General features: G+C 44.1%; 1 protein-coding gene across 1 annotated transcript in view; it reads left to right on the top strand.

Annotated features, from left to right (window-relative positions):
* Positions 1-6,942: 6,942 nt before the first annotated feature.
* The window catches only part of GLB1L3 (galactosidase beta 1 like 3), a 31,874-nt gene continuing 22,857 nt past the window's right edge, over positions 6,943-15,959 (top strand). Inside the window, exons 1-6 of the mRNA XM_066364608.1 lie at positions 6,943-6,974; positions 7,187-7,261; positions 7,800-8,000; positions 13,277-13,345; positions 14,017-14,112; positions 15,348-15,456. Coding sequence (XP_066220705.1) covers positions 6,943-6,974; positions 7,187-7,261; positions 7,800-8,000; positions 13,277-13,345; positions 14,017-14,112; positions 15,348-15,456 — 582 coding nt within the window. The remainder of the gene's footprint in view (positions 6,975-7,186; positions 7,262-7,799; positions 8,001-13,276; positions 13,346-14,016; positions 14,113-15,347; positions 15,457-15,959) is intronic.

The following is a 15,959-nucleotide window of genomic DNA, read 5'->3' on the forward strand; positions in this document are numbered from 1 at the left end:
AAACTGGCTCTCATCCCTGCCACAGACTTTTTGATGGGCTTTCCTGGCTCCCCTCCCCCACCTGATAAAATAGACTGAGCCAATCACCCTTATGGGAAAGCCGCGGGTGCACACTGACCCCAGCAAGTTAAGTGTGGATTTCAGAATACGCCAACTCCAGATCACTGATAGAGTCATGTGAACTTTTATTACTTTGTTTTAGAGATACTTTTAGTCATTTCACCCCATAGTAAAATTAAAGTGCATATTAGTTTCAGTATAAGATTTTTGCAAAACCAAGACTACCTTTGACAGTTCTAATCGTCTTCCTATTAAATCATACATGGTTTTTCCTAGCCTAAGTGTAGTTGGCATAATTTGACTGAAGTAGTTTCACAAAGACCAATGACTTTTTAAAATCTTTTTATCTCAAAGAAGGGCCAGTTTTGTCTTCTCTATGTCTTGTTGCCCAAACTAATTATCCAAAACTTAAAAAATTTTTTTTGAAAGGAAGAGGTGGACAGTGTAATTTTATTGAAATGTTTTAGTACAATGTTGGAGAATCTTAAAACCCTATATTCTAAACCAAGTCAAGCACTGCAAATGATACTCCTGAGCCTAGCTGACATATCTAACCAAGGAAAGTCAATTTAATATCATTTAAGTTGAAGGCTAAATAATTTTGATATATTTGTATTTCTCTGCCCCCCTCCCTCACTGATGGCTAGACACACTTGAGTCTCCTCCCATTCAGCAGGGTTGGACAGGACTGATGTATCTGGTGGTCTCACTTAAAAGTTTGCACATCACTTGCAGCAAGAAATGTGAACATTCTTGGATGAAAATATAGTTGATCTGTATTAACAATGGACTTGACCAGACTACAATATCATTCTTTCTGGAAAGACATTTTAAGATACAGCAGAATGCTAGTTTCTGTAACAACTAAAATGATACTTTCTAACTTCAATTCAACCTCTGCGATGTGAACTTTGAAACCTTGAAGATTGCTGTTCAAGTATATTAACAACTTAAATAGATTTGATGTTCCACCCACAAAATCGAGGTCAGAGAATTTATTCTCTACCAGCTTTTAAGATTCAGCAGAAGGGACAGCCTGTCATTTATTATTCCCAGGCTTTGTCCATGCAGCCTCTCATGGAGCTGAAGAATTCAGTTACTTTTCCATCAAAGCGCATATAATGAAATTCATGGAGTCAGTGCTAGACCTCCCCCGGAAGCAGCAAGGCACTGTATTTAGGACAATGTTGTGAAGGGCCAGCTGGTGAATATTGCAATCCTCAGTGTATGTCCCCTCTAGACTCACTTGTGGGCTACTTTTTGAACATTATCCTAACAGGGTAATTGCAGCTTACCTATTTGAACTTCCTTTTGTAAGCATCTCCTACAAACATTTTCCAGATAGCAGCTTTAGTTAAAATCATCAGTGCCTTGAGACTTGCTAATTCTGATTACAAAAGGCGAAGGAAGGAACATTTACTTGAAACAAATAATGTGTAAATGTGCCTTTGGTGAAGGTCATAAAAGTTCACTTTTTTAGTTAAGTCAAAACAAAATCATGAACAGGCTATTAAATTTGAGGGCATTGAGGGGAACCTTTGTTTTGATGGAAACCCACAGTATGAAATTATTGGAAAGAAATGCAAATAAAAGCTGTAGCTAAAAATATCATATGAAAGAACATGAAACTAGGACACCTGTTCATCCAGGGTGGCATAGGAAAACCCCACTGGGACAGTGAACCTGGAGACTCTAGTGCAAAAATGGGTTTTAAAGCAAATCTTTTGCTGAATGCAATTTCGGAATTTTAGGTCATGCCATTTCAAGTAAGTATGGTGTAACATGTTTTTAAGAAGCAATAATAACAGTAATAATACTGAACCACATTGCCTCTGGTATAGCTAATGTCTGCCCCCAAATGGATGTATCTGTGGTTGTCTTAAGCTTAATAAAATTTGATTTAAATTAAATACAATAACCAAGATGGTTGATATGAAACCTGGTTACTAAAAGGAAAGATAAAAAAATTATAGTATTATACATTTTTTTAAGATTCACTCAGAAGTAAAGGGCTAATTCTGCACAGGGCTTTGCCCAGATGTCCATAGGCATTACCATTCTCTATCTCCATAGAAGGTTTTATTCTGAACTCCAAAAAATATATATAGACTATAAACTTCTATAGTAAATTATACACTTGAAAGTTGTAGCCTTGCCTGACCAGGTGGTGACACAGTAGATAGAGCATCAGATTGGGATGCAGACGACCCAGCTTTGAATCCCCAAAGTCGCTGGCTTGAACGTGGGCTCACCAGCTTGAGCCCAAGGTAGCTGGCTTGAGCGAGAGGTCACTCGGTCTGCTGTGCCCCCTGGTCAAGGCACATATGAGAAATCAATCAATGAATAACTAAGATGCTGCAATGAAGAATTGATGCTTCTCATCTCTCTCCCTTCCTGCCTATCTCTATTTGTCCCTCTTTCTGTCTCTCTCTCTGTCCCTATCTCTCTCACTAGAAAAGAAAGGAAGGAAGGAAAGAAGGAAGGAAGGAAGGAAGGAAGGAAGGAAGGAAGGAAGGAAGGAAGGAGAGAGAGAGAGAAAAAGAAAGAAAGAAAGAAAGTTGTAGCTTTAAAGTACTGACAGAACAAAAGAAAAAGTCACCTGTCAGAACAAGTCAATGAGGCTTCCGATCAAGATTGCGGTGTAGGTAAATGCAGTACTTGAATCCTCCTACAACCACATCAAAATTACAGCTAAACTATAGAACAATCATCATTCAGAACCACCTGAAATCTAGCTGACTAGTAGTCCTATGACTAGAGACTTAAAGAAGTCACATGGAGACTGGTAGGAGGGGCAGAGGTGCGGAATGAGCTGGCCCCCTACCCATGTGTGGCAGATAAAAAATTAAGGGTATCTCAGTAGAGATCCCCTCTGAGGAGTGAGAGGTCCTAGTCCAGGGTTCCAGAGCCAGGAAGAAAAGTCCTCATAACTTCTATCTGTAAAAACCAGTGGGGATTATTGCTGAGGGAACAGAGGGCTACTGGAGTCCCAGGCATTCCTCTTAAAGGGCCCACACACAGACTTACTATGACTCACTCCTTCTGAGCTCCAGTAATGGGGCAGCAGCTTGAAAAAGCAACAGAGACGTATAGGGAGGAGCTGAAATGCCCAGCATAATTTTCAGGCCATCACGAGACACGAGACACGAAACACAACCCTATTTTATGGAAGCCAGAGAAAGTAGTACAATATTTTCCAAGGGCTAAAAGAAAGCAACTTCAAGGCACACTGCTCCCCCTTTAATCACACAACACTTCTAATACCAGACGTGTGGGGTTTTCCACACCAACCAATTCTCCAGCTCTCTAAGCAGATACCGAGGCATCCTACAATTGAACTCAGTCCTGATACTGGCTCCCCGGAGTCAGCACAGATCTCAGATCTCGCTCCCTCATTCCAGATGCCAGTCCCAGCTTGTCACTTGTACTCCTGACCAACAGGCTACAAATCAGAGTTCCCCTGCCTTCCTCCACACGTTGGAGCATTTCCTAGAACTGCTCGCAGAATGAAGTGCCACGCTTACTTCAGTTTACTGGTTTATGGTTTATAACAAAGGATCGAACGCAGGAACGGCCATATGGGAGAGATGCATTGGGCCAGGTATGGGAAGAGACACGAAGCTTCCACGCCCTCACTGGGTGCACCATCCTCCTGGCACCGCAATGCGTTCACCAACCTGGAAGCTCCCTGAACTTCTTCGGTAAAGAGTCTGTATGGAGGTTTTATGACGTAGAAATGATTGGTGAAATCATTGTCCATTGGTAATTAATTCAACTTCTAGTTCCTTTCCCTCCCCAGAGGTTAGTGTCGGGGAGTGTGTGTGTGGAAATGAAAGTTCCAACCCTCTAATCACGTGGTTGGGTCCCCTAGCAACCAGCCCCTTCTCCTTAAGGGCTTTCTAAAAGTCACCTCATTAATACAAACTCATGTGTGCTTGCAAAAAGGCTTGTTAGGAATAACAGAAGATGCTCTTCTTATCCTTATAATGCAGAAAATTCTAAGTGTCTCAGGAACTCTGTGCCAGGAACTGGGAATGAAGACCAAATATATATATTTCTTATTATGTGATATACCACAATATCACACAACTGCAAATTCTAGATTTGTCAAAAATAACTTTCACCAAGAGAGGTAGGAGTGTAATGCTATAGACAATGGAGAGAGGGTTCAAGCATTTGCCAAAATCCAACACTGTTCATAACAAAAAAAAATCTCAGCAAATTAGAAATAGAAGGAAATCACTTCAACAACATACACACAAACCCCACAGCTAACATATTTAATGGTGAAAGACAGAATGTTTTCCACCTGAGACTGAGAATAAAGTAAATATGTCAACTCTCACCATTCTTATCAGTGTAGTACTGGAAATTCTAGCTACCACAATAGATTCTTAAAAAAGAAATAAAAGATAGAGGTTAGAAAAAAAAACACCCGTATTTGCAGATGACATGATTGCATATGTAGAAAATCCCAAGCAATTGAATTTTCAATTTCTAAAATCTTTTAGAATTAATAAGTCAGTTTACCAAGTTCACTGAATATAAATCAATAAGAAACTCAATTGCATTTCTATTTCTTTTGGTTGAAAACATTAATTACTCAAAGTGATTCTGTAATATTGAACTCATATGCTAACAATTAAAATGTTGAACTGGACTTACAAATACAATGCCATTTAAAATTGTTGAAAGAAAGTGAGGTCCTGGCTGGTCAGCTTAGTGGTAGAGCGTCAGCACAGAATGTGGATGTCCTGGGTTCTATCCCTGGTCAGGGCACACAGGAGAAGCAACCATCTGCTCCACCCTCCCACTCCCCTTTCTCTTTCTCTCTCTTTCCCCTCCCCTCTCCCCCTCCCACAGCCATGGCTCCTTTGGTTCAAGCACATTGGGGGTGGGGGGTGCTGAGGAAATAGTCCAGTTGCTGAGCAACGGAGCAACAGCCCCAGCTGGGCAGAACATCACCCAGTAGGGGGCTTGCCAGGTAGATCCGCACCAGGATGCATGTGGGAGTCTGTCTTTCTGCCTCCCAGCCTATCACTTAAAAAAGAAGAAAGAAGGAAAGAAAGAAAGAAAATGAAATACTGAGGTATAAATCTAACAAAATATGCATAGAATCTGTATGTTGAAAATCACCAAATTCTGATGAAAAAAGTGGAGATATAGCATGTTCATGGATTTGAAGACTTAACATAGTAGAGAGTTATTTCTCCCCAATTAGATCTATAGCTCTAATCCAATTCTTATAAAAAATTTAGCATAGCTTTTTCTAGAAATAGATAGCTTATTCTAAATTGTATACAAAAAGGCACAGATTGTAGGGTATTTGAAAAAATCTTGACAAAGAAGGATGAAGTTTTGCTGTAAATCCAAATTTATTAAACAAGATATATTCAGAGAAGATAAATATGTATTATGCCTCTGTGCAAGATATAGAAAGCCTCAAAGGTCCATTGCTTCCCACTTAAAAATGTGAAAAAGATGGATGACCTACAATATTTTCTGGGAGTTGAATTTTCAAGGAGGAACATATACTGTGGTGAGTGAGACAAGAGAAAAAACCCCACACTGATCTCTGATAACTACAGTCTTGATTTCAGCTAGATGTCATAGGCTTTGTTCTTTCAAATAGGAGAGGAAAAGCAAAGACTTCAAGAAGAATGTATCAGAAGATTTCTTTTTGCATCATCATCACAGGAACTTCGAGCCCAGCATGTCCAAAACTGGGCCCATCACTCTTCTCCCTCTAGTGAAAGCTCTATCACTTCCTCTGTTTCCCATCTCAGTAAATGCCCCGTCATCTAACCAAGTCACTTAAGCCTGAAACATATCAGTCGTCCTATACTCCCCTTTCTCCTGTCCAATCAATTTTCAAGAGCTACCAATTTCACTTGAAAAAGACTTGACCCCTTAACCCACTCCCTCTTCTTGCGTGGTATTACTACCAGGAGAACAATCCAGCCCTCATCCTTGCATCACCAGGTCTGTTGAGATGATTTGTTTATTTCCCATCGAGCCTCCGCCTTGCAGCCAGTCATTTCCATAAAGCGAAATTCTGACTTGGTTTCTGCTTGAAATCTCTGGCAAAAGAACGAACGATCTACTTAACACTGCATCCACGATCCTCCCTGACTTGCCTCCTCCGGATCTGATGATCACTCCAGCCCCATCTTCTAATACTTTGTAACTAAAAGATTCAAACTGTTGTTCTTGCACATACTTGTGTGAATACTTGATACTATTCCCACGGATCAGAACAGTTTTCCACTTTTCTTCGCTCTGATAGTTCTCATTCGTTTACCAACATTCGGCGTGAGAAAACTATATATACCCCTCAGGGCAGCCTGTGCCCCTCACCTGTACGTTCATTGCTTCCATCGCATTGAAAACGATTTCTTTGTGCTTAAGACTCATCCCTTAGCCCAAAGCGCTGTCTGGCACCAAAGGGACCTTGCTGAAGTTGCTGAACCGGTCGAATCAAAGCTCCCCTGTTTTCTGATGCATGGCGTGGGCTAAGTTGTCCTCCTTTCCTCCCACACATGTTTGCCTTTCTGTCCCAATTGGTTGGTGATACACAGTGTAAGGAAACTCAAGGTCAGTGTGTTTTCCCGGGACCCCTCCCACGCACTTCCCTCGCGGAAAGACGTCTGCGCACGTGAGGTTCGAGGTCCCAGGTCTGATGCGGAGCTCCGCCCTTCTCGCTGCCCCGAGCCCCAGATCTGGCAGGTCCCGGGACTCAGTGCGAAGCTGCGGTGGCTGCTCGCACGTGTCAGGCTCCTGGCACCCAGCGCACCTGAACCCGGCCGGACCCAGCGCGGAACCTCGTGTCCTGGCCTCGCGGTGATGAGTTCCCCGTCGTGCTTCAGGTGACCGTCGCTGCCCATGCCGCCTTACGTGGCGAAGGGGTCCCTTTGGTCTGGGACGCCCTCCTGGACCCTCAGACCTGCCCGAGACTCATCCACGCCTTGTCCCCGCCAGCTTTCTCCTGCTCACGTTTAGTCGTGCCTGCACTGCGGAGGGTCTGTGCCTTGCTCCAGCGACTGGACACTGGGTCCTTCGCGAACCTGGTGGATAAAGTACTTCTACCTGAAATCGAGCTCCTTAGCCCTCCTCCCCTTTTCCCCAGGACCCTCTCCCCCAGTGCCCAGCCCATCTTGTTCGGGACTGAGGTGTACTGTGGGGCAGCCCCGGTTGTGCGAGGGTGGGGCTGGGGGGCTGGGGGAGGGGGACACCTGGGTGGAAGCAGGCAAAGCGGCAGCCTTCCCGGTCGGGCCAGCCTGGGAGCGCTGAGAAGACGGAGCCTCTGAGCGCCCCCTGCTTCCCCGCCGCCTCTACGGCAGCTTTCGGGTCCTAAGAGCTGGACGAGGCCAATGCATCCCCTTGCCACTGTTATTTCTTTCTCTTTCCAGGCCCTCTCTTTCATGGAAAAGAATCGCCTGCATCTTTCTCCTGCCAGTTATCTCATCGGGTTTTGCTCCTCGAGTAAAATATAAAAGCCAAGTTAATTTTCAGCTGCCTCAGTACAGGTTTGCCTGAGTGGGGAGAGCGGGGAACTTTCTTTTACTGGAGAAAAATAACAGCAGAAGCAGGTACAGAGCATGTCCTGCTAACGTGTCCTGCTAACAAGAACTTCTTCGCTAGGGCTTCGGCAGACTCTGCTCTCCATTTCTCTCCATCTCTCTCTCTCTCCATCTCTCTCTCTCTCTCTCTCTCTCTCTCTCTCTCTGCCTTTCTTTCAGCAGATTTAATTGGTCTCATCTGACACCCCTTGAGCTGAAGGTCCGAGCTGTGGGACTTCAGGCAAAAAGCCCGCACTTCACCCTGGAGGGGCACAAGTTCTTGATCTTCGGGGGCTCCATCCACTATTTCCGAGTGCCCCAGGAGTACTGGAGAGACCGGCTCCTGAAGCTGAGGGCCTGTGGCTTCAACACAGTCACCACGTGAGCGTGAGCGCTGCCCCCCCCCGCCCCCCCCCCCCCCCCCCCGCCCTGTGTGACCTTGCTTCCCCACCAGGAGCTTGTCCCATCTATATCTGGGCTCAGAGCTGGTGTGGGGAGCCTGGTGACAACCTTTTTTTTTTTTTTTCCGAAGCTGGAAACGGGGAGGCAGTCAGACAGACTCCCGCATGCGCCCGACCGGGATCCACCCGGCACGCCCACCAGGGGGCGATGCTCTTCCCCTCTGGAACGTCGCTCTGTTGCATCCAGAGCCATTCTAGCGCCTGAGGCAGAGGCCACAGAGCCATCCTCAGCTTCCCGGCCATCTTTGCTCCAGTGGAGCCTCGGCTGCGGGAGGGGAAGAGAGAGACAGAGAGGAAGGAGAGGGGGAGGGGTGGAGAAGCAGACGGGCGCCTCTCCTGTGTGCCCTGGCTGGGAATCGAACCCGGGACTCCTGCACGCCAGGCCGACGCTCTACTGCTGAGCCAACCGGCCAGGGCCTGGTGACAACCTTTTGATTGTGCCTTTTAGTCTTAAGGCTGACTTCCATCCCATCCTTAACTAAAACAACTCTTACCTGTGTTTGTGGAAATGAACATGTAGAGGAATAATAGTAGTATCAAAATGAATGTAAGGAAATACTGGTATCACTAACGTGAAGTTTAATGGCATAAAGGGGACAAATACTACTGCAACTCAGTGATCACACAGCTCTGGTCTTCCGTGCCAGCTCTGCCTCCAACCATCACGCCGCCGGGCCCTGGTGTCATCATCTGTAAATGGGCAGAATAATAATTGCCTCATAAGGTTGTGTTGATGAGTAAGTGAGGTAAAACTTTCACCTTATTCATGTGAAAGATGCCTATCACAATGATGGCATGTATATGTACTCACTTTGGGTGGCAGAAAGAAATACAAGCCCCGTTGAGTCCAGCAGAAGATTTACATATAAATTTGACCTGGTTCAAGGTAAATTTAACATGATAAATTTAGTATGATATTTAACACATGATTATGAGTTTAGTGCCAAAAGGTCACATGTATTTAGGGTTTACTGATGGCTGAGCATTTTCTAAGCGTTTCCCCACAATCGCTGAATCCTCACAATGCGCTGTGAGGAAACAGTTGAGTTCACGTGGGTGGGGCAAGGTGTCCAAGCAGGCAGGGCTTAGCTTGCTCCTGACCAGCACTTCCTCCCAGCAGCTCCTGGAGGTGGGACCACTCAGTTTTGATTGAGGATGCCACCCACTCACAAACCACCAGGCAAATAACAACCTTGCCCAAAGCAAAAATCGTATTTGAATTAGGAACACTGGATCTATGTCCAGAAGAGTCTTGCAACTGAAAAAAATGCGGAGTCAATAAAGGTGGAGTAAAGGAAGAGCCCAAGGAACAAGTTCTGTGGAAGGCTGCACTGTGGCAGCTGCATGCAAAAGGATACGGGTTAATGCTAGGGGCAGGGTGTTCCTGAAGGTTAGCGGGAACCCACTCTCAGTGTAATGACCCTGCATTGCCAGGACACGGAGATGCTAATTTCAATACAACTGCCATTATAAAGTAAGACTGCCAATTTTATGTGATTAGGAGTATTTATAGACAGCCAGGCATGGGCTAAACCCTGAAAAACATCGATTTACCTTATCTTCATAGCAATCCTATGTGGTGTGTGGTGTTATCCCCACTGAGAAAACTCAGGTGGAGAGAGATTAAGACATTTCCCAAGACCACATGGTAATAGCAGAGGTATGCTCTGAATTCAGTCAAGCTCCAGGACCCAGCTGCTAAACAGCTCAGTGCTTTCATAATTGTGGACTTTGCTGCAAGATTGAGGCTTATGTCCACAGCACTTTGCACCCCTATTGCAAGTCTAAGTGCCCTTTCAGTGCAGTTGATCATTTTGTGTTGCAGAATATATTTTTCTGTTTCTTCATAAGAACAGGTTTGTCACCAGTAATTAGAAAGGTCTGTTGTTTTCATGGTCTGGATTGGGCTGTGCGATTTTATTAGTGTACATCAAAAAAAAGTAAGGGCAGTCCCAAGAAGCTCAGACTTACCATATAAAAAAGGAAGTAGTAGAAAAGTGACGGCAAACACAAGGGGGCATGCCATGTAAGGTTTTACATCTGTAACTCTGTTAATTATGCTAATTCAAAATACAGGGTGGGACAAAAGTAGGTATATAGTTGTGAGTACACAAAACAGTTTATTCTTGAGTTGATATTTAGTAATTATTGTATTTTCCACGTGAACAGTTGTAAACCTACTTTTGCCACATCCTGTATTTAAATCGCCTTGCCTTTCTGGGTTAATTCTACATTGATCATTATGGATTATACTTCTGATGGATTGGATTTTTTAAAAATGAAGAACCACTAGATGTCTTTACACACTTACACCACTTACTAGCCCTGCAGCAAGGGCACAGAAATTTAAAAAACTGCACAGCAATCAGAAGCCCTTTCCTCTTCAATGTCTCTCTACTTCCCTCTTGTGGCAAAGATAAGCATCGTATTCACTGTAAAGGAGAAAATGCTTAAAAGGCTCTTCCATTATTGCAGAGGGTGAATTTGAAGCTGAAAGGCAATAAATTGATAATTGGCTCATCTAATTTGCAAAGAATTTAATTATAAAAAATTGTTGAATTTTACTAAGAGCCTTTTCTGCTTCTGTTGAAGGGATTATATGGTTTTTATGCAGTCTTCTATTCAAGCCATAAATTATATTGACAATTTTTTTTTTTATATTCAACCAATCTAAAGCTCTGGAGTAAATTCTATTTGGTTATGAGAAATGCACATGTGCATATACACACTCACACACATATTGCTCGACTTCATTTGCTAATGTTTTATTTCAGACGTGTAGCACTAACATTTATTGAAAATTTTATTTATGTTAGTGTCTTATCTAGTTTTGATATTAATCTTATAGTAAACTCATCAAGTGACTATATCTTCTTTTTATATACACTGCAAATATTTTTTAAAAAGAAATTTTATCCTGAATTATTTCTAAAATTCACCTGTAGAACTTTGTGGCTACTATCTTTTCTGGTTGTGAGGGGAAGATTTGGGGGCAATATAACTTTCTTGAATAGTTAACTCATGTTTTTATTTATTCTAGAGTACATATTTTTTTCTATAGATTTTAAAAAAGTATTCTGGGAATTTAAAAAAAATTCTCCTTTCTTTCTTGGAAATTACACATCATTTTGTGAATTTGGGCATTTTTCTCTTTTTTCTACTTAATATTAAATTTTTAGTATTTTCAAAAAATTAGCTTGTAATTGTTAATCTTCTCTGTATCTTACTTTCTATTTCACAATATCCAAGTTACGTATAATATCCTTTCTTTACTTCATTTAATACCTTCTTCCTCTACCCCTTCCCCTCCTTCTCCTTTTCTTCTTCTCTCCTGAGTTGACTATTCAACTCATTTTATGTTCTCTAACTCAGTGGTCCCCAACCCCCGGGCCGCGGAGGTACCGGTCCCTGGGCCATTTGGTCTCAGTCCGCAGAGAAAGAATAAATAACTTACATTATTTCCATTTTATTTATATTTAAGTCTGAACGATGTTTTATTTTTTAAAAATGACCAGATTCCCTCTGTTACATCTGTCTAAGACTCACTCTTGACGCTTGTCTCGGTCACGTGATACATTTATCTGTCCCACCCTAAAGGCCGGTCCGTGAAAATATTTTCTGACATTAAACTGGTCTGTAGCCCAAAAAAGGTTGGGGACCACTGCTCTACCTTATTTAATTGGGATTATAAGTGCACCTTGAAGTATTACTTTGGTTATATATCCCACTAATTTTGCTATACAGTACTTTGAAAGTCATTTGGTTTCAAACATTTCAGCTATATGCTTTCTGTTTTATGTATTTTACTTTTTAAAAGTGTAATTTTCTAATTTAGTTGCATTCATCTTGGGATCACAGACCATATAATAAAGATTTTGGGATTTGTGTTTTACAACGGTCCCATGTATTTTTTGAGAATATATATGCTCCATCTGTTGGCTGCTGAGTTCTCTATGTATTTACTAGATCCAGCCTTTTAATTGTAATTTAATTAAATTACAATTTTTTTTTGCTGTTGTTATCATTGTTTCTTAGAGAAGTATTTTAAACCTCATTATGACTGTGGATTTATCCATTTCCTCTCGAATTCATTACATTTCTCCTTCACTTATGCTATGATATTAAGATCACGGAAGGCAATGATTATTATATCTTTTGGATGAATTAATTGTCCCTTTTATTATCATTTGATTCTTCTCTTAACATACTGGTGAATTTTTTGTATTAAATTCCATTTTCTCTGCTATTTAAGATTACTAGATTATTTTTGCCTCATCTTATCTTTTTTCATTTCTTTGTTTTTATTTATTTATTTTTAGCAATTTTATTTAAAGTAACTCACTTGTCAGCATCATTTAGCAAAATGTTTTTATACTATTGGTCCTAAACTTTATCGTGCCTATTTGAAGTCTTTAGCAAACCAACGTTTTCTTCCTACTCACAACCAAAGATCTTCAAATATAGTCAGTTCTGCCATAATGCAACATAGGCATTCTTTAAAATCTCTACACCACGCAAAATTGTGTAATAAGAACTATACGGCTTATGAGAAACACGAAATTAGGGCACAATACTAAAAAACATTTTTGATGACACACAAGGTATATTCACCTAATAAAAATAACACCTTATAAAATTTTACACATGCGTCTTTGGCCCTACAAAACCAGCGACATGGGGGAGGTTCCTGGTCAAGCCCTTCTTACTGGGTCCAAACATGGCATCTTCCTTCTTTAAGCTCATTGGTTTATTGAAACTCCTCCTTTTCTTCCTTTGATTAATTCATAGCAATAATTCATTGGGCTTATGAAGACATTGTGTTTTTTTTCTTTCCCTTATATTTTTAATGAGTATTACAAAGAACGGGTGCTGAATGGGATAATTAATGTACAAATCCAAGGACTCTAGAATCAAGATTATTGACCACTGGGACCACACCTGGGTAACAGGAAAAAGGAACCATTGAAAATAATGATTGTTCAATGTCACCCCATTCAATTTAATTTTCTAAATAAAATTAAAATAAAAAGGAAAATAATGATTGTTCATGTAATACAGGTTTAATTGCAAATGGAAACTTCAACTTGTTCCAAAATAGAGCTAGCCTAGGTTTTGGCATGGGTTTGGGACTGACCTAGGATTTTATAGGAAATAAATAAGAAGATGGTTATTGTACTTTCCTCTTTCCTATCACAGCTACGTTCCGTGGAACCTCCATGAGCCACAAAGGGGCACATTCGACTTCTCTGGGAACCTGGATCTGGAGTACGTGCTGTGCCGTTGCTGCGTCTGTGACTCGGCCTGGGCTGGGGAGGCAGGAAGGGGCTGCTGGGCTGAAGAGGGACCACAGCGGCACCTCAGCGCTGCTTGGAGGACCGGAGGGAGACTGGGCTCCGAGCCTTGTTCTCAGGACGCTGTGACAGGCTCTGCACCAGGACCAGTTGCTCTCCAGCTGTGAACCTGGTACTCCCAGGGGTCCAGGCCTGTCTCCTCAGAGCCCAGCTGTCCTCACTGCAGCCCAGAGGTGCCTGGTGCCCAGGGTCAGCCCTGCTCTGCAGTGGGGTCCAGCCACCCATGCTGAGACAGGGGTTGCCCCTCGAGGATAGCAAGGCCGTTGGGGTCAGGTCCATTGTTAGGACCCCTGTCCCCTGTCTGATGCCCTTCCTCCTGATGACCCAGTGGGCTGTGCGGAGGGTCCTAGGCTGGGAGCCAGTGAGAACCCAGCTGCCAGGGCCTCTGGCCTATGACCATGGGTGTAGGACACCTGCTCTGCTGGGGTGGGGGCTCGGCCTTCCTTCACTCACCCCCTGCCTCTGGTTGGGAGAGGAAGGCAGGGGAGCAGAGGATCCGGGCAGTTCTGCCACCTGTGAAGCGTGCTGGGCTCGTGCCCACCTCCGCTCGGATGTCCTGAGAGTTGCTGACATTGACCTTCCTAGGACCTTTGTCCTGACGGCTGCGGAGGTTGGGCTGTGGGTGATTCTGCGTCCGGGCCCCTACATCTGCAGTGAGATCGACCTCGGCGGCTTGCCCAGGTGAGCGGCACCATGAGTGGAGGGAGGGTTGTGGTTGTGGTGAAATAGTTTGTTTTACTGAAAGTAAAACTTGACTCTAACAGCACTGAGCACATACTCTGTGTCCTGCACTGTCACATGCTCCTCACACAGCACGTCAGGGAATGCTTGCAGCAGTGTGGTGAGTGGTGGGACCACTGTGATCCTCACGTCGCAGGAGAGAGACTTGACAGTGTGGTCCTGGTGCTGTGGGCGTGTAGCCCAGCATGTGTGAGGGGGAGAGGAAGCATCGGGATGGTCACACCCTGTCCCTCTCTCTGTCCCCCGGGGGTGGGAAGAATGGGGCGTGAGCTTTAGAGGGAGGAAAGGGGGGTTCTGATGACTTCTGGATTTGTTCTGAGGACCCTGGACTTCATTCTTTTGTTAATGGAAGACCGTGTTCTCCGCTGAGCCGAGAGACCTCAGCTCCCCTCCGTTCCCTCTCATTTTTCTGTCTTGTCCTCTCAGCTGTGGTGCTGGTTTCAGTCTATTCAACCGAGGTTCAGGGTGAGAATCCAAGAATGCTCTTCTGTTAGCTCCCCAGGCCAACAGGACTTCCCGTTTAGTCCATGGCTTTGCTCTCAGGTGGGCACTGTGACTCCCCTTGGTCCGGTGAAGGCTCCGTTATCTCCAGGCGAAGCTTGCTCCCCTATCGCGGCTCAGGAGCAGGAAACGCCGGACCCTGGAAGGAAGAGAGTATCTGAGCAAAGCAGTGATCCCTGTGCTGGTCAGCTGGAGGCCCAGCCCAGCACCCTACAGGGGGCCTGGGGGTGCTTGAAAGCTTCTTCTCTGTACTGGGAGTCTAAGGTCTTACAAGAGATGTAACCCTGTGCCTAAGGTACATACGCTGTGTTCAAGAGAAAAGTTTTTATAAAGGACTGAAAAGGAATCGAGGTGAATATTCAATGAAAGGTTAAAAGACCCTCCCAGTAAGATGCGGGTGTATGAGCCACGATGGAGCTACAGGTGACTCCTCGGTTGTAAAGTGTCACTATGACACTTCTAGAGCCGACAGCTCTGTGTGGACGGTCCAGAGAGCAATCTTTCAGGACCCTTGAGTGCTGCACGAGGTCAAAGGCTGTGAACATGCGATCAAAAGACGTGAAACTGTGCCGCAGGGAGCTCTGAGAGGCAGCGGGCTGTCCGCCTGGGCCACTTGGTCCTTCCTCCGGGCTTCCTGTCTGAACACTGAGCTTGTCCCTTCCTCTCCCCACCAGCTGGTTACTGCAGGACCCCAAGCTGAGACTGAGAACAACCCACAAGGGCTTCAAGGATGCAGTTGATAAATATTTTGATCATCTGATTCCCAGAGTGGTTCCCCTCCAGGTAAAACTCAAGTATCTTTTCCTTATTTTGTATATTTGTGTTGGGACAGTAAGTAGATTGTTCTGACTTGTCCATGGAGTAGGCCGAGCGCAGTCTATGTGAGAGTTGAAGAAGCTGACATTTTTACAATTTTGAACTCTAGACTCCCATCTTAAGTGCAGCCTTTGCCTCAGGGCTTCTAGAAAGACGCACACACATCACACCAGACAGGACTGACCGAAAGCATGGTGTGTGGTCGCCATTGTTTTACAGGTACTTGACCGTTCACTAGACTCACTGGTCTTTGTACTGCCTATATCTACTCTTAAATGATCTTTGGTGGTTTGAACAGTTCATACACACACTTGGTGATAAAGCTCAAAAAATTACAAAGGAGGCCCTGGCCGGTTGGCTCAGCAGTAGAGCGTCGGCCTGAGTGCGGGGGACGTGCGGGGGACCCGGGTTCGATTCCCAGCCAGGGCACATAGGAGAAGCGCCCATTTGCTTCTCCACCCCCCCCTTCC

This window comes from Saccopteryx leptura, chromosome 2, assembly GCF_036850995.1.
Source record: "Saccopteryx leptura isolate mSacLep1 chromosome 2, mSacLep1_pri_phased_curated, whole genome shotgun sequence".
Classification (NCBI taxonomy): Eukaryota; Metazoa; Chordata; class Mammalia; order Chiroptera; family Emballonuridae; genus Saccopteryx; species Saccopteryx leptura.